Source organism: Bufo bufo, chromosome 6 (assembly GCF_905171765.1).
Source record: "Bufo bufo chromosome 6, aBufBuf1.1, whole genome shotgun sequence".
NCBI lineage: Eukaryota > Metazoa > Chordata > Amphibia > Anura > Bufonidae > Bufo > Bufo bufo.
Genome location: NC_053394.1, coordinates 69311747 through 69331641, shown reverse-complemented (window position 1 = coordinate 69331641; position 19895 = coordinate 69311747). Strand labels below are relative to the sequence as shown.

Sequence of the window (19895 nt, the reverse complement as noted above, 5' to 3'; positions counted from 1 at the left end):
ATGGACAACAGTTCCAGACAGTAGATGGCCTTCGTGCGGCCGTCTTCACCACTTTGAGAAATGTTCGCACTCACCTCATGGAAACGCTTGCATCAAGCATGCCGAAACAAATTTTTGAAGTGATAAACAATAACGGCGGAGCTTCATGTTTGGAAGTTGGATTTCTGTTTTGGGGGGGGTTTAGTTTTTTTTTGGAGGTGTGGTCCTAAACTTTTGATCAGCTGAAGAACAGCCTGTTTCAGTTTATTCGTTGTTTTCATTAAATTGAATGCTCAAAAAATGTTTTGTCTCACTCCCATTTCTTCTTGTTGCATGTTGAAGCTCTACTTGGAACCTTGTTAAGATCCAGCCATGCTAAATATGATTTTTTGCCATTTTTCAAGTGGTCTTAAACTTTTCATGAGGACTGTAATTAATATATATATTTATACACACACACAATAAACCAGCAGAGAATTTGGACCTAAAAAAAGTAAGAGTGGTACGACGTGGACATTCATTTTAATTAGGGCAAACTTAGGAGATATGCTCATTGCTCTCTGTAGGGAGTAGAGCCCTTCCTGTCTTCTGTGCTTGACCCTTGAAGGGGACTTAGGGGGTATGACTCCTTTATTCTCTGTGTAAATTAATGAAACAGACAGAACCGGTTTTGGTTTGACAACAGTAGTACCGTAAAAACTTTTATTATTACATTCTACAAAAGTATGTACATAATAAAAAAAATAATAAAGGTTAACGTGGTCTGTCCTCGGCTCTGCACTTGTATAAATGGAATCACGTGTAACTCTTGGTGCTAATTCAGATAGGACAATCCGGGAAGTGCACGGGTTTAGCCGGAAGAATAAGGGAAACACATTAGGCACTTGCAGTGAAAACAGATATTGCTGGTCCTAGCAGAGGCTAGAAAGTTTTGTAAGTTAAAGGTGTTGCCCGGGACCTATGTATTGATGACCAATCCTTAGGACAGGTCATCAATATCAGATTGTTGGGGATACGACTCTTGGCACCCCTGCCAAATAGTTGATGTAAGGGGCCTCATCCACGCGTCACAGCCTCTTCCTTGGCCTGTGGCGTCACGTCCATCAGTCACGTCCTTTGTGTAGCTCAGTTCCATTCAAGTGAATGAGAGCAACAGCGCTTGTCTGGGTGCCCTGGTCCCTTCAAACAGCTGATCGTTGGGGTGACGGTCCCCAACCATCTGATATTAATTACCTAGCCTAAGGATAGGGCATCAATATTTAACTTTTATTCCTTGAAGTTTAGGCTGGGTACACATATAGTATATTAGTTGTGTCCGGCTAGTTGTTTTATGCCGTGCCAGATACAACTGATGACATCTTTGTACATTGGTCTGATGACCTGAAACAGCTGGACAGGACAAATTCTACACGCTGTTTTCCTGTCCACTGGGGCTCAACCTGACATTAGGGCTTGTTCACACGACCGTATGTATATTGCGGTCCGCAAAAAACGGATCCGCAAAAAATGCGGATGACGTCCGTGTGCATTCCGTATTTTGCAGAACGGAACAGCTGGCCCCAAATAAAACAGTACTATCCTTGTTCGTAATGCGGACAATAATAGGACATGTTCTATTTTTCTCCGGAACAGAAATCCGGACATAGGAAAATGGAATGCACATGGAGTACCTTTAGTTTTTTTTTTGCGAACCCATTGAAATGAATGGTTCCATATACGGTCCGCAAAAAAAACACGGAACGGACGTGGAAAGAAAATACGTTAGTGTGCATGAGCCCTAAAACTGATGCACTAGATGCAAGGAATGATCTGACAGAAGACCATGAGATCAGTTCTGGCATCGGTTTCCCTCTGTTGTTTCTATACTGTACCAGAGGGAAACTGCACGGATAACAAACTGAGGGGTAACATATTGTTATTGTTCAGTTTTCGTTGGAATTTTAACAACTATCTCCATGGGCTCCTTTTGCTTGTTGCTGTAGGACTGGCGAATCACATTCACTGCCCGCTGGTGAGTCACATTCTGCATAGTCTCCCCGTCAACTGACACCAGTTCATAACCAGCCTAGAAATATCGTAAAACATGCGTCAATTAACAATTTATTATCTAATAATTCAATGTTCTAATTTATTTTCAAGTGTCTTATACTAATCATTAAAACCTAACACATCAAAAAAGAAATAATGCCCCTGTAATGTTATGGGTCATGCATGTAACTCCAGCCAGCTGCTGTGAGGTCCAGAGGCTCAGAAGACAAATCAGTTCTTTTGTGTGTAGAGGATGGGATTTATGACTCTGCTAGCCATACTTTAAATGTAGTTAGGCTTTCGCTACAGTATGCGCAAAGGGTTTGTCCGACTCTTTAATACTGATGACCTATCCTGAGGATAGTGATAATAGTGTTCAGAGCAGCACTCACTACCGTGAAGGCATAATCCAGAATGCTTCAGCCCATCACGACATCAGATACACAATGGTCATTCGAATAGTGAAGAAAAGAAACGTGATTTATTCAAAGTGGGTCCATATGACACATGTGCAAAATAAGCCAATAAAGTGCTGCAACGTTTCGGCTAGCAAGGAGCCTTTGTCAAGCATACATATAAAGTAAAATACGCAAATATAAATACTATACACAGTACCGCCCCTAGGGGGCTTCAACCAATAGTGATCGCATATTATAAAGACAAACACCTGTTACTTAACATCTACCAATAAGGTGTATAATTCACGTGCATGTCCCCTCCATAACCCAATGAAAGAAGACCACTGTTGATTACCTAAGAGGGGGTGACAGCATCCGGAACGCCCGCATCATGCATACCGCCAGAACTTCATCCTATCAGCATAGTGATACCTAGCTGTCACGTGTTCAGTCAGTGGTCACCTGACCTGCCACGTCATAGAAGAAGCGATCACCTGACTGGACACATGACCGCATCACCTAACTTCTCTGCCCACATGCCAACAAAGTGCGTCTAAGTTACCATGGGGACCAGGTCACGTGCTGTTATCCACAATCATGTGGCCACAAAAAGCGTTACCATTGCCATGGAAACTAACTAGTATATCAACAAGGGATCTATACCAAAATCATCGGTAGATCAACCATGTACAGTATATTCAAATGTCATGATCAAAGGGCATGTATCTGCGAGTATTTGGCAATATAAATAAACATGCCAAAAAGATCCGCGCTAAAAAGTTTTCTGTATGCATGACTGGCCATCCGAGTGCCTCTCCCCCGATCTAAAAGAGAAGAAAAATACAAAACTATTAAAAACAACTTAAAGTTAGTAAATTGGCTATAGACTGGTAATGACAAATTAATCTATACCACTCACATTTAATTCAATATTTAAACCATGGGGTTGTAATGTCTTCAAAGTATAGATCCACTTAAATTTCTTCTTTCTTAAAATCATCTCTCTATCGCCCCCTCTTCTCAATTTACCCACTGAGTCAATCACCCGAAATCTCAACTGGTTGACTGAGTGGCCTGTCTCCACAAAATGTCTAGCCACTGGTTTGTCAAGCATCCTTTTCCGAATCGTACTTTTATGTTTGTTGATTCTTTCTCTGATTTCCATAGTTGTCTCTCCAATGTACGTCAAACTACATGGACACTGTATCATGTAGATCACATACGTAGATCTACATGTATAGTATCCATTAACTCTGTATATAGATACTGTGTATGGGTGTGAAAAAGTATCACCTTTGATCATATTCCCACAATTGCAGCATTCCAAGCATGGGAAATTGCCCTTTTTTTGCGGAGCTGGAAACGTCTGTCCCTCATCTCGTACACTCCCAAAGCTCTACATAGCAATCTACGTGGATATCCTCTGTTAGTAAACCTCTCAACCATATCTTTCATGACATTTGAATATACATGGTTGATCTACCGATGATTTCAGTATAGATCCCTTGTTGATATACTAGTTAGTTTCCATGGCAATGGAGACGCATTTTGTGACCACATGATTGTGGAAAACAGCATGTGACCTGGTCTCCATGGTAACTTAGACGCACTTTGTAGGCATGTGGGTGGAGAAGTTAGGTGATGCAGTCATGTGTCCAGTCAGGTGATCACTTCTTCTATGATGCGGCAGGTCAGGTGACCACTGACTGAACACGTGACAGCTAGGTATCACTATACTGGTAGGATGAAGTTCTGGACATGTGCGTTTGGAATTCAGGGACGCTAATGGCAGTATGCATGATGCGGGCTTTTGGGATGCTGCCACCCCTTGTTAGGTAATCAACAGTGGTCTTCTTTCATTGGGTTATGGAGGGGACATGCACGTGAATTTTATTACATGACACGGAGGCTCATATTGCTATCTCTTTCTTTACTTAGATTAAATAGCAGCAAAGAAAAAATACAAGTCAAACAAGTTGCCATGGCAACAGAACCCTCCCCCATATGACCCAGTATAATAGGTCTGGATCCCAAACACTCCTCCTCTTTCTTTGCTGCTGCTGTCCACAGATAAGTACTTTGTGTGGGCTAAAATCTGTGGGAGCTTCATATTGTTAGGGATTTATTCCCTTCCTTCTTTCGCTTCCCCCCTTTTATTTAGGCAGTTTTTCTACTTCCTTTAGTTGCTGTTACTGTGTATATTTGAATATATTTTCCCTCCTTAGGTCTATCTATATATATTAGTTTGTTAATTTATTTATTCTGTGGGTCTTCTCTGGGGGGGTTTTGTTCCACAGGGTTCCGTTCCTTTCCGTCCTCCCCCCCCCCTTTTTTGCCTGGTCCGTTCGGTCTTACCTTTCTGCTCGCTTCCTGCGCGCTCCCATCGGGCGGCCATTGTCTCGCGGGACTTCGGCCGCCATATTCTTATCTTGTCTCCTCTCCAGCTTCTTCTTGGATCTTTCGCACCGTTTTTTCCCCTGTTCTCGCGAGATCTCGCGCTTTCTTGCGTCCAGCATCGCGAGATCTCGCTTGTGACCGCTCACTAGTACTTCTGAGCGGGCGGTTTTTTCAGCAATAGCGCTCTGTGTCTCTTAGTGATTTTCCCTGTTCTTCCTGCCGGCCTCTAGGTTTGTTATAGCTGGCGCCCTTAGATATATTAGTGCCCCGTCGCTGTACTGTTTTCTCTGGTTCTGTCCCAGGCCATATATTACTCAGGCATATTTATACCTTGTAGTAATAGGAAAATGAGCGAGCACTCATACACTTGGCAACCAGATTGACATATGCAGAAAATATTTATTAAATCCCCATAAAATACAAGTAATAAAATTTATAAGAACAATGTAGCAATAATATACAACATTACAGTCACATATATTGTGGTAGATATGATCGATACTATATTCAATAAAAATATATTCGATAGAAATATTCGATAAATTGAATGGTAGAAAATTCAATGTTGAAATATTCGATAGAATATTCGATACCACTCAATAGTGTCGATAAATTCAATAATATATATCACACCAAAAAACTTCAAATATATGCTGTTATTTGGGAAAGAGGGGGTATTATCTTCTAGCACTCTATCCCAATTTGGGAAACTGAATGTCACTGAAAATGTTGTAGGTGTATTCACTGGGAGCGCAATATGTTCATAAAGTGTCCACAGGAATCCTGATAATGTGAAAAGTCTCTTATGGCATATCCTTTTAAGGTCGATATGAGCTTTGAATTGAAGAAAACTTTAAATCGATATTTGGCTTACCGTCTAGCGTCTGCTGTCTCCCTATTTCTTCAATGGAGCTTTAAATGTTTGCCGGCTTATTCAGTCGCTCCATAAAGCAAGCTGGTTTAAATTTCGCGGGAGTTCCAAAGATCGCGGGAGTTGTCACTCTGTTCCGCAATTTCCTTTGGTGCAGCTTTCGACGATAAGAATAGTTAATCCTTTACTGTAGAAATTTTCTTCTGTATGGCCATACAGTATTATCGGAGGCTTTTCAATGCAGGTACATCACTTGTTTCATACGCGTTACGGGTAGATTCACTCTCTCTTCCTCAGGGGACCATTTTCCTATTACTACATTTGCCTTTTAAGAGAGGGTTGGGTGATTCCCTCTATATGAGCTTGCAGCACCATACCTTAACTACTTGCTAGTGAGCCACCACAACCTACCAATATTTATACCTTCAGTGCTTTTACCATGACTGATCACAATCAGCGCACCCCCACTCCTAGGGACTTGGAGCAGTTGTCTCTTGCCCAGGAGGAGTCTGCCTCTGTTCAGTCTGATGATCAGGCGCTGGCAATTCAGCGCTCTGTAGCTATGGCCATTCAATCGGCTATGGGGTCCATGGCTTCTGCCATATTTCACTCCATCTCTGAGGCTTTCTCATTGCATAATCTGCCCTCTAAAGATAATACCATCCCTGCACTCTCTAGCTCTCGGGCGGCTGCCCCTGATTTACCTGCCTCCAGAACCAGTGATGTTGGTGAGTTACCTGCCACCCTAGATAGCGCGCCTCGTTCGCGCAAAAGAGCCTACGCCCGCCAGGCAGAAAAGGCGAGGCAATGGAAATGCGCCAGAGCGCAACATTACACCAATTCAGACTCCGATCATTATTCGGATGAGGAGGCACAGGATAATTCTTTCTGTGGTGCAGAGGAGGAGGGTTTACTCCTTTTAGATATGGACCCCCCCCCCCCCCGGCCCATCTTCTACCCCGGCCATACCCCTTACTTCTAATACTGACGGTTCTTTTGAACCTTCCTTGGCCATTCTAGACCCAGCTGGTGAACCGCTTTTTGACCCGGATGCTCTTCACCATCCCAGATCCTCAGAATGGCTCCCCTCAGAGCATGTTGCCAAATACTTTGAGGCGAGAGTACGCCAACCTCTTAGTAAAGAGGCTAGAAATAAGTTAAAAGCTGAATGCCCCAGGCCAATTGTTCCGAATAAGGTCTGTGAGACCCCTATTGTGGACCCGAAGATGTCCCAATATTTAGCTAAGTCGGGATGAAATCCCAGCAGAGGGCTTGAATCTGCTCTAAAAGCCTGTCAAGACAAGGTCTTAGATATTTTAGGCCCCCTGACAAAAATATTTGAGTTGGCTGAGTCCGCTAAAGCTCAAAACACGCTAGTAGACCCAGAAGAGCTACGGGGTTGGGTCCAGCGTGCTGTGTGTATCACTGGAAATATTAATACGTCCCTCTCTATTGAGAGACGTAAAGCCATACTATTTAAGATTGAGCCAAAACTCTCAAATTTGGCATTAACCGAAGCGGGTAAAGATGCCCAAGGCCTCCTTTTTGGAGATTCTTTTATAAAAGATCTCTCCCGTTTTGTTGGGGCCTTTACGGCCTTGGATAAGGCACAGACGTCTATGAGACACGTTTTTCAAGGTCGGGTCTCCACCAGGGTCGGCAGCTCTAGGGTCCGGCCGTTCATTGTTCCAGACCCGTGGTTCGGGTCGAGGCTCCTTCATATACTGAGGCTCGAATCAGGAATCCAGACAGCCGTCTACCTTCTTCCTCTCTCGTGGCCCGGCTTGGAGATCCAGAGGCTCCAGAGGTTTCCCAACTTCAAGACGTTCATTCGGTAAGTCTACCAACCCCTCCCCTTTCTTCAGTTACCTGGGTAGGGGGCAGACTCCGTCTTTTTTCCCACTTTTGGGCTACAATTACCTCGGACCCATGGGTTCTCTCTACTGTGCTTTTCCGAATAGAGCTAACCAGATCTCAGGTCTACATTCCCCCTCCAGTACCTTACCACCTTCCTGCTCCAAAACTCCTTCTTTTGCACAAAGAATTATTGGCCCTATCCCAGAAGGGCGCCATAGAACCGGCCCCATCATCCTCCATGGGAGTGCTCAGCAATATGTTTCTAGTGGCCAAAAAAGGGGGCCAAATGCGCCCTGTTATCAATCTCCGGCCGCTAAACGCCTTCGTCCGTTACCGCCATTTCAAAATGGAGGGTATTCATCTCTTGAGAGACATGCTCCTGCACGGCGATTGGATGGTAAAGTTAGATCTGAAGGACGCCTATCTGACAGTCCCAGTGTCCGAGGTTTCCAGAGACCTCCTTCAATTCCGTTGGGGCAAGGAGACATGGAGATTTACTTGTCTTCCATTCTGACTTTCTTCAGCTCCTTGGGCCTTTACAAAATTATTGCGCCCGGTTGTCTCCTGTCTCCGCAGTCAAGGGATCCGTCTTATTGTCTATCTCGACGATATCCTTCTCATGGCTCGGGACCAAGCTACCCTTCTGACGCATTTAGATTGGACTATGGACCTCTTGTCCCGTCTAGGTTTCCTGCTCAACCTGGAGAAATCCTGTCTCACTCCGGGTCAGGAGATGGAATTTTTGGGATTCTCCATCAATTCCATTACAGAAACTCTCAGTCACCCGTCTTCCAAGGTCCAAGCGATTCGCAAGGAGCTTTACCGGACTCTTTCCCTCCCGCAAGTCTCCCTTCGTCAACTGGCCCGTGTCATCGGCCTCTTTTCGGCCTCTATTCAGGCAGTTTTTCCTGCTCCCCTGCAATACCGGGCCATGCAACGCCTCAAGAACTCCCACCTTCTGGCAGGCCTCTCGTATTCGGACCTGATCACCTTGGACGTGGCAACCAGGAACGAGTTAACTTGGTGGATTGGCAATTTGGAGGTCTGGAACGGCAAAGCGATTGTCGCCTCTCGTCCGGATTTTACAGTTGATTCGGATGCCAGTCTTCTGGGATGGGGAGCCTACTGCGACGGAGTGACCACTGGAGGACGCTGGTCTGCGGAGGAATCTGCCTTACACATCAACGGCCTGGAGTTACTCGCGGGAACCTTCGCGATTCACAGTTTTGCGAATGGATTGACCGGAACCAGCATCAGACTACGGATGGACAACGTGTCGGCTGTCTGCTATGTCAACGCCATGGGAGGCACACACTCATCGACCCTGTCCCGACTGGCTCGGGATTTTTGGACCTTCTGCCTTTCCAGGGACATCACCGTAGTCGCGGAATACCTACCCGGTCTCCACAACACTCACGCGGACTGGAGTTCGCGTTTTCTTTCCGATTCCAGCGATTGGAGGCTAGACTCGACGGTATTTGCTTCTATATCCTCCCTTTGGGGACCCTTTTATTTGGACCTCTTCGCGTCCCGCTTGAACTCTCAGCTTCTCCGTTTCTACAGCTGGCGTCCAGACCCGGACGCGGAGGCAATAGACGCCCTGTTGCAGGACTGGTCGGGACATCTGATGTATGCCTTCCCACCATTTGCCCTGATTCCCCCTGTCCTGGCTCAGATTCGCCTACAGAGGGCCGAACTAGTCTTGATTGTCCCGTTTTGGACCACACAATCTTGGTTTCCTCAACTATTGGAAGTCCTGATTCAGTGCCCATTACTTCTCCCAATGTTTCCGGACCTCTTACTGGATCCTTCGGGTCTTCAACACCCCCTCATCCTAGAAGGAGCTCTGCAGCTCCTCGCCTGCAGGGTCTCTGGGAACCCTGGCACATCGCAGCTATTTCAGACTCAGCTAGACGTCTTTTGGAAGACGCATGGGCTCCCGGAACCAGACGGTCCTATCGTGCGGCCTGGAAATCTTGGGCTGACTGGTGCATGGTTAGGAACGTGGATCCCTTATCAGCTCCTGTAACGGAGATTCTGGAATTCCTCACATCGCTTTTTGACAAGGGTAGGGCTTATCGTACGATCAATTTGTATCGTTCGGCCATTTCGGCCTCTCATCTAGGTTTTAGTGGGGTTCTTGCGGGTCAACATCCCTTGGTATGTCGTCTTCTTAAAGGCTCTCGCCTTTCGCGTCCTCCTAGGCCACGTTTTTCTTCCACCTGGGACGTTTCTTCTGTCCTATCTCTCTTCTCGTCCTGGCCGCTCAACTCAGAACTTTCCTTGCGTCAGCTTTCCGCTAAGTTGGTCTCTCTTTTTTGTTTGGTCTCTTGTAAGAGAGTCTCGGACGTTAGGGCCTTAGACTACGACGCTTGTTCTTTTACACCGGATGGGGTGGTATTTAATATCACTCATCGCACCAAGACCAATATTCGGTCGGTGTCTTACCCATGTTTCCCGGATTCTCCGTCTCTATGCCCGGTCGCTTGTCTGAGAGAGTATGAATCTTGCACTTCTTCTCATCGTATCTCCTCTTGTCCTCAACTTTTCTTATCGTATCGCCGTCCTTTTCACCCTGTCACCAGCGTCACCTTGGCTCCATGGGTTAAATAGATTATGTCCCAAGCGGGAATTGATACCGCGGTATTCACCGCACATTCCACCAGAGGTGCTGCTGCAACTTCCATGGCAGTCGCGGAGCACGATTGGAGGACATTATGCGTCTTGCAGACTGGTCCCGGGTTTCGACATTCCGTGAGTTCTATTTTCGTCCTTCTTCTCATGTTTTTACTTCAGTTGTTTCTCAGCTTTAAACTCGCAATATGAGCCTCCGTGTCATGTAATAAAATTGCATGATTTTCCTATTTTATGACGTAAAGTCATGATTTTATTAAAGACACGGAGGCGAGTATTGCCCCTCCCTCCCTTCCCCCTTTTTTTTTATTATGTTGTCATTTTTATTTCTGAGATTGATACGTTCATTATACTATGTCTTTTAAGTCTCGTACTGTATTTGAAGTTGGCCTTGTTGCTAAAATCTTGCTAGTGGCTTTGTCCTTTTCCTTAAAAGGTCGATTACCCTTTGTTTTTATGTTTTTCTTTTCTCAGGATGAACTTACCTATTACGCTACAACGGATGACTACAGCGTCTACCTTTTCGTTCTCCAGCTCAGCAAATCCGGTTCCATGAGGATTTCGTCTTAAAGGGAACCTGTCACCGGGATTTTGTGTATAGAGCTGAGGACATGGGTTGCTAGATGGCCGATAGCACATCCGCAATACCCAGTCCCCATAGCTCTGTGTGCTTTTATTGTGTAATAAAACCGATTTAATACATATGCAAATTAACCTGAGATGAGTCCTGTACGTGAGATGAGTCAGGAACAGGACTCATCTCAGGTGAATTTGCATATGTATCAAATAGGTTTTTTTGACACAATAAAAGCACACGGAGCTATGGGGACTGGATATTGCGGATGTGCTAGCGGCCATCTAGCAACCCATGTCCTCAGCTCTATACACAAAATCCCGGTGACAGGTTCCCTTTAAGTTTCGTTTTGTCAGCTGGAACTTTTTCTTCAAGTTGGGTTGTTCAGTTCTTCTAGTGCGGAATCACCATCAAAGAAAGAGGAGGAGTGTTTGGGATCCAGACCTATTATACTGGGTCATATGGGGGAGGGTTCTGTTGCCATGGCAACTTGTTTGACTTGTATTTTTTCTTTGCTGCTATTTAATCTAAGTAAAGAAAGAGATAGCAATACTCGCCTCCGTGTCTTTAATAAAATCATGACTTTACGTCATAAAATAGGAAAATCATGCAATTATACACCTTATTGGTAGATGTTAAGTAACAGGTGTTTGTCTTTATAATATGCGATCACTATTGGTTGAAGCCGCCTAGGGGCGGTACTGTGTATAGTATTTATATTCGTGTATTTTACTTTGTATGCTTGACAAAGGCTACTTGCTAGCCAAAACATTGCAGCACTTTATTGGCTTATTTTGCACGTGTCATGGACCCACTTTGAATAACTTACGTTTCTGGAGATTCTGCCGTCAATCTGCTTTTCTTCACTATCCTCAGGATAGGGCATCAGATCGGTGGGGGTTTGACTCCTGCCACCCCCACCAATCAACCGTTTAAAGAGGCCTTGGTGCTCAGGTAAGTGCTGAAGCCTCCTGGGCTATGTGACGTCACGTTTATCGGTCACATGGTCTAGACGCAGCTTAGTCCTTTCAAGTGAATGAGGCTAAGCTGCAATGGAGTTCTGTGTTTGCTAAGCTACACTGGGATGCCGCAGCCACTTCAAACAGCTGATCATGGGGGTGCCTCGCATCGGAACCCTACCAATTACATACTGATGAGCTATCCTGAGGACAGATCATCAATATTAGGGCTGTTTCACACGAGCGAGTCCATTGCGGGAATCACGCTCCGTGTGTGAGTGTGAAATCTTATCTGCAGTTAAAAAAACATTTGGGGAGGTGATTGCTGCTCAAAGGGGGATGTACAGGTTAATAAATTCAAGGGTTAAGTTACTTTTTCTCTCTGCATTTTGAATATTTACTCAGTGTGCTCAGTAAAATACATGAGCAGTACAACCTGAGTTATTAGTTTAGTTAGATTGTATTTGTCTATAATTGTGACTTAAATAACAACCAAAGCTCAGGTAATTTCAAAGGGGTCACTTACTTTATCTTCAACTAAACATGGCTAAAAATATCTTAGCACTCAGATATTGGACCCTAGTAAATATCTTTTTCAAAAAGCATTTGCATTAATTTGGCGTTAATTCCAAATTACTGATTTAGCAGCAGCAGCCTCCTGACATTGCCCCTAACTACATGAATTTGTCCTGGCATTTTTCCATCCCTAAAAAAATGGCATAGAAACCGTTTGCATTTTTGTCCATACTGCATTTATCTTATGGCATTTTATAATAATGTTTTTTGAAAAACAAATGTGTGGATGGTGTTTTTTATTCAGGCATTTTTTTCTATAGAAAGGGAATGAGAAAATGCCTAAGAAAAAATGCCAAAAGCTTCAACGTGCAGCATTGCAAAAAAAACACCAAACAGACAAAAAACTGATTAGAAAAAAAGCCAAAAGCTTTTGGAGCTGGCATTTTCATTTTCAGCATTTGCAAAAAAAAAAATACAATGCGAATGTTTTTGGATGTGACTTATGTAATGCGATTGTAACCCCTAGAATAAAACATTATATTTTTGATCTTTTATGGCAGTGGACTTCTGGGGTGGTCACATACTACAGGCCGCGGAGTGTACATATTATCTTTAGATGAATACTGTAGCTGTGACAACTTCTTCTTTGAGTATGAAACATGCTCTAAGAGATTGTCCCCACTACAGTATTTTATTCTCCTGGACTCACAAGTAGCTTCAATATGGAACTGTGGTGCAAAGCATCATGGTCTCAGCTCTTACAAAAGCACTCCAGTTTTTTTTTTTTTTTTTTTTTTTTATACATGTATTGCTAACCTCCTGCCAGTATTCCATTTGTGTAATTTTTTTACACCCTAAGTTGCATCCATACATTATACATTTTGAACCTTTATTTATGGGAACTTGGTCATGTGATCTCTAGTCTGAATCCTTGCTCTAATGTGTAATCTTGGTCTCTCCCTGTGAATGACTTCCTGTGAACTACAGGATAACATCATCACCAATCAAAACCCTCTTGGCAGCTCTCAGGCCCCTCCACTCCCTTCATGTTTTTTTTGTATCTCCCAGTATTCTTTAGAAGATACAACGTGTTCCTTATCTAAAGGTCCAGGAGTGCAGATGTATAGTAGATGAGTGTATGCAGTGATTAGCTGCAGTTATATAACCCTCCTGACACTGTTGGTCTATGCCATCAGTGTGTGCTGACCCTCCTGAAACTGCCTGTCTATGCCATCTGTGTGTGCTGACTCTCCAGTGTAGTTCTATGACATGTAGCTTCACACTGGTCTCCCTACCTCCTGCATATAAAAGCTGACAGGGAAAAGAGAGATGACAGGAGAGGTGGGAGACAGACTCAAGCTGCATCACATAGGAGAACATGGAGACTCTGCAGTGTGAGGGGATAGCAGCTCTGTGTCACTGATCTGTTACTTGCTGCCCTTACACAGGACTCAGAGCAGTGCAGTATGGTCAGACTATGCCCCCTCTGTCTCTGCAAAGCAAGGCACGATGAGAAATGTAGAATTTAGGAGAACCATATTTAAGGGGAAGAAAGAATCAAGATGGCTGACAACCCACAAATTACACATGAAATAAAACAGGTATACACTAGGCATACATATCTTATTCTTTAATAATAATGGCTTATCCTGCACTATATAGGTAAAACAAATATCCTGAACTGCTTCTTTATGACTTTGCCAAAATCCATTTAAGTTTCATTGGTGACGTTCAGGACAAAGGTGAAATAATACAGTAGCTGCAGGATATGGAGAGAAGATCACCAAATCAAGGTGACACTATTACCTGCAGTTCACCAGAGACAAAAGCTGCTCCTCCAGGAAAGATCTTCTCTATTTTAACCATTGGTTGGATTTTAGATTCGATACCCCCAGAAATGCTAATTCCTATAGGAAATATAAATGTATTACTTATCATTTACATAGAGGTGGACAGAAGTATGTGAAAATTACAATTAACCCTATTTTCGTCTTGTGATCCTATAACAACCAATTCAAGTATTCTGCAATCAGAAGATGAGCCGAAATAAAGCCTGTGTGAGGAGCCCACATGGTGGTCAGATGAGGAGAGAAATCACTGACAACGTCAAATTGAAACCAAAAAGAACTTTACTCAGGTTAAGGCACAGCACGCATAATGGTTTCAACAGCTCAGTATCAGTTACATAAGAATAATGGTTCTCTACAGTGGCAACATACTTGAACAGTTGCAGTACAATAACTGTGGTAGAGTTGATGGTGGCCTATTCCTGCCCAGCACCGCAGCATCAAGAAAGACTTCTGTGCTCAGTGCCTCTCTGCACAGAGAAACTCTCAACTCAACTGGTATCTAGGCCTCTTCCAGGAAATCATGCGGGGAGACTCCCTTTCAATCAGCCTCACAGCTAGCATCCTAGGGGTGCCACGCAGCCATGCCAACAACTATCAATCTCAACTGGCCTTACCTGGGCTTGCCATTTCTGTGTCACCATCCTTACTTTGGTGGTCTTTACTTACTCTTCTTGAACCACATTAAACCGCACTGTGGGGATTCCAACTTACTGTAACATTGGCCACGCAAATCAAGAACTGAACAATGCACCAAGTTCCATAAATCCAGTTCATGAGATTTAGAAGCACAATACTTCTTGTATTCAATTAGCAGTAAAGAGGCACAAAGCGAAATGTTGTTTGGTTTGCCAAACCACAATACAGCAGAATGAAAAAAAAAATCTCAACTCTCCAGATATAAAAACACCCAATTTATTCACATGCACAGTCGAGAAAACCTTTCAATCTGTTTGCAGGAATACAATAATGGGTAATATCTCTTATAAAGCTGGGGGCAGATAACACAGGATTCACCACTGACAACACATAATTCATTACAGCTCCTCTCCTCCCCCTTTCTACACCTTTTCACAAGCTACAGATCAGGCACACAAAAATCTCAATAACTAATCTCCAGACTACAGGTGTCATTTCCGGGGTGCCTTCAAAAAATACCACGTGTGTTAGGACAGTTCTATAGAGGGCAGGATGTTCCGCAAAATGTGAAACACACAAGGGCAGTATCTGTGTTTTGCGGATCTGCAGTTTGCAGACTGCAAAAATGGCAACGGCAGTGTGCGTGAGCCCTAACAGAGACCTGTCACCCCCTCACCACTGCCTGATTGATATTGATGCTCAAGTTACATAAGTCTTAATGTAGTTGTATCCTATTTAAACCAGGAAATCCTACTTGAGGACAATGGAGATATGATGGATATGCAACTTACCCAAAGACTGCTTCATTTTGGAGACCATCACAGTTACAAGCTCATATTCTTCCTCATTCTGTTGACTGAAGCCATTATGGGACTGCTGATCTGCTTCTACATGATTGGTCTCCACCGGTAATTTGACAGTCCTCAGCTTGATGTCAAGATTCGAAGGACTCAGAGACACACCACCAAATATCTGAGATAAGATTGGCCTGGATTTCTTGGGTTTGTTGAGCACAGTATAAGCATTATCTTTTCTTTCTCTAGATCTGCTGCGAGTAGTTCTTGATGCTTTTGAGTTGTCACTTAGGTCTTTTTGATCTTTTTTACTCCTCGTAGGCAAAGACTTGTCACTGGGCAGAGATGAGGTCGCTTGAGATAAATCAGAAGAGGACTTTGTAGGTTCAGTAAGAAGCCAATTTGGCCTTGGGGGCCTAGAGGAAGACTTACTTAAAGTCATATTTTGGGCATCACATGAATCGACTGGCACATCTTCAAGTGGGGTAAAGTTTTTTTGTGTACGTTTTACATTTGGAGCATCTGAAACCTGTAACCTCTCCATTTCTCCTATCAGTGTTTGACGATTGCTTATGTCTTCTACTAGCTTAAGCTGGAAGGTTCCTCTGTGATCTGAGATTAAAGGAATAAAATAAATTACTACACTTATTTGTATTCTACTTCCTGTCCTGGCCATTTAACTTCCTCCTTTGCATGGACTTCTAGCATGGAAGTCAGTCTCGCTCAACTTTCTCAGTCAGAACATTCACTGCGACCAGAAACAAAAGGGGATGAGTCACTCAATTAGAGAATCACACAATACACTGATAAGTACAATTCTCTTCTGTAGACACTTTATCTAGGTCTATCAAGAGAGCATCTAAGCTTTTGTACTGTTATCCCAATTAATGTATTATTTTACTAACAGTTAAAATCTTTCCCTTGGAACAGCAGTAAACTAACAATGGGCTATCTATTTATATATTCCTTTTATTTCTCTGTGTTAATTTCTACAGAAAGATAATATTTTTTAAACAATTTTCAATGACATAGAACGGCTGAAATGAAAAACCATAAAAAGTTCTTTAAAAAATAGTTTTCTGAGAATATTAAGTTTCTAAAGGAAGAGTCCTTTTAAAGTAGTGCTAAACAGTTTATAAAGGTGCATCTTGTAGAAAGAGCTGTTCATATACTGTTAAACCTTTCAGAAATGACCACTCAAATGGAAATGCCAATATATACAAAGAAAGAGGAATTGGAACTGAAAATCCATCAAATCAAGTTAAAGGGGTTTTCCGGGAATTAAGAAAATAAAATTACAGAAAATACTTAAGTATTACTTTATAATAAGTAAATTCCCAAATACCTTTCATTCGTTAAAATGGCTCGTTTTGTCTGGGGAGCAATCATTAGGAGAAATAAAATGGCCACCGTCCTATTAGTACACGCAAAAACTTTCCTTATCACACAGGAGGACAAGTTACTTCACAACACTAAGCTAAAGAGTTGCCTCATCCTCCTCTTCTACTTGTCAGGGATTATGATCCAGAATACAGCTAATAAGACGAGACAAGTACAGAGAGGGGGGTGGGGGTGTGTTAATGAGCAGCAGCACTTGTATGCAGTCTCCATTACCACAGCATGTCCTGTCTGTTCTCTCTGTTCTTCATGTCCCCTCATGAATGCCATTCCTACAGAGATTCAGTTGAAGATCATATTAAACTGTATTCAGGATAATAATCCCTGACAAGCAGAGCAGAGAGGAGAATGAGGCAGCTCTTTAGCTCAGTGTTGTGAAGTAAATTGTCCTGCTGTGTGATTAGGACAGGTTTTGTGTGTACTACTAGGATGGCGGCTATTTTATTTCCTCTGATGAATGATCTTCAGACAAAACAAGCCATAATAGCTAATGAAAGGTATTTGGGAATATATTTATAATCAAGTAATATTTAAGTATTTTCATTTTCTTAATTTACAGGGATCCCGTTTAAGGGTTGATCTTCTCTAATAGGTTGGAGTTGCCCCGTGCAGGAAAAAACAAGGCTGGACCCCCACCAAAAATAAAGTGAGGGCATACATACCGTAGCAATACCGCCTTATGACATGGAAATACCACTTTCCTTATTATACACTGCCTGTACAAAAAAAAAGTTGTCACATGGATTTAACTAAGCAAATAGTTATGAGCCTCCTATTGGATAATTACTGCATGGGCGATTATCTTTCAGCTGGCAACAAGTTATTAAACCCCAACTGGTGCAATGAGTTGCTTCTCATTTCTTAAACAACCATGTCGAAAGACACATCTCGTGGTCGTGGAAAAGATGTTAATCTGTTTGAGAAGGGTCAAATCATTGGCATGCATCAAGCAGAGAAACATCTAAGGAGATTGCAGAAACTACTAAAATTGGGTTAAGAACTGTCCAAGGCATTATCAAAAACTGGAAGGATAGTGGGGACCCATCGTATTCGAGGAAGAAATGTGGCGGGGGAAAGGGGGAAAAAAATCCTGAATGATCGTGTTCGGCGATCACATAAACGTTTGGTGTAATTAAATCGAAGAAAAACAACAGTAAAACTCAGGGCTATGATTAATAATAAAAGTAAGAGCATTTCCACATTCTGACTGAACAGCTGTGTAGCCGTAAGAAAACCACTAATCAGTGAGGCAAACCAGAAAAAAAGGCTTCAATTTGCTAGGGAGCATAAAGATTGGACTCTGGAGCAATGGAAGAAGGTCATGTGGTCTGATGAGTCCAGATTTACCCTGTTCCATGGGCGCATCAGGTGATGGGCGCATCAGGGTAAGAAGAGACGCGGATGAAGTGATGCACCCATCATGCCTAGTGCCTACTGTACAAGCCTGTGGGGGCAGTGCTATGATCTGGGGTTGCTGCAGTTGGTCAGGTCTAGGTTTAGCAACAGTATGTGCTCCAAGAATGAGGTCAGCTTGCTACCTGAACATACTGAATGACTAGGTTAGTCCATCAATGGACTTTTTCTTCCCTGATGGCACAGGCATATTCCAAGATGACAATGGCAGGATTCATCGGGCTCAAATTGTGAAAGAGTGGTTCAGGGAGCATGAGACATAATTTTCACACATGGATTAGCTACCACAGAGTCCAGACCTTAATCCCATTGAGAATCTTTGGGATGTGCTGGAGAAGGCTTTGCTCAACAGTCAGACTCTACCATCATCAATGCAAGATCTTGGTGAAAAATTAACGCATCACTGGATGGAAATAAATCTTGTGACATTGCAGAAGCTTATCGAAACAATGCCACAGCTAATGCGTGCCGTAATCAAAGCTAAAGGCAGTCCAACAAAATATTAGACTGTGTGACCCTTTTTTGTTGGTGGCGACTTTTTTTTTGGACAGGCAGTGTAGTAACACCAGTCAATGAACAATTAAAGAACAACAGTCACATTCATTACAATAGCTAAACCATTACTGACCCGGAACTGGTGTAACAAGATGTTTCTTGGGAAGCGTGCTGGACATGGTTGGTCTGAGTGCAGGAGATGTAACTTGAATAAACAGGCAAAATAAAATATGTTAAAACACTGGAATTATAGAAAAGCTTTATTTGAATCTGTAAAAACACACTGGTGCATGGGCATTTTCATGACACTGACAGAATATACTCAGAACAGCCTGAATGTAATGGTCCAGTGACAGCTGTGTGAAGGTCACAGTTGGAGGCCATGGATGTTCCAGCACCAGCTCTGAATTAAATACGAAGCATTAGTTCTGGAATGTCTTGTGGGTGTTCTTCATTCCTATCCATTCACACTTTAAGTGTGTCTTATTAGGTATTTAGTAGGACTAAAAATACTGTACTAATTGGTACTGCCAGATAATCTCTATGTGAGTACACTCAGGAATGACCATTATCTGCTTTGGAGAATCTATTTATATTTGGATATCCACCCCCAATCCCAAAAAGTTTGGTTGCTGTGTGAAATGTAAATAAAAACATAATGCAATAATCTTATAATTTTAAAGACCCATATTTTATTCACAATAGAATATAGAACATATACAAGTCCACCCGCGCTCCCAGATACACTCAAACCTACGTATCAGGCAGAGAGTCGCTGCAAGGTTCACTGCCACGGTCTGCTGCAGCGACCGTAATGTGAAAGTATTTACAAGGTCTGATTTGGGCACAAATCAGAATCGGAACCTGCGCTGATTCAGATACGTTGCAGATTATTGGGTGGGTATGTAAAGGAGGGGGTATTCACAGTATTAGGTAGGTGTGTAAGGGAAGAGATATTCACAGTGATCTTTGGAGCGGTTACCTTATTTGGCAGGTAGTCTGTCCGTGGAGTGTCCGTCTTTCTGGATCCGGTGGGTAGGTTTCCAAGGTGCCTTCAGGTTCGACCTCTAGCGTAGGTGATGCTCCGGCCGGCAGC

At 43.1% G+C, this 19895-nt stretch overlaps 1 protein-coding gene across 1 annotated transcript in view; it reads right to left on the bottom strand.

Annotated features, from left to right (window-relative positions):
* Positions 1-1133: 1133 nt before the first annotated feature.
* Positions 1134-19895, bottom strand: part of PDZD7 (PDZ domain containing 7) — a 115407-nt gene continuing 96645 nt past the window's right edge. Inside the window, exons 14-17 of the mRNA XM_040437546.1 lie at positions 18933-19004; positions 15491-16105; positions 14020-14120; positions 1134-2044 (exon numbers count right to left, since the gene is read on the bottom strand). Coding sequence (XP_040293480.1) covers positions 1895-2044; positions 14020-14120; positions 15491-16105; positions 18933-19004 — 938 coding nt within the window. The 3' untranslated portion in view covers positions 1134-1894. The remainder of the gene's footprint in view (positions 2045-14019; positions 14121-15490; positions 16106-18932; positions 19005-19895) is intronic.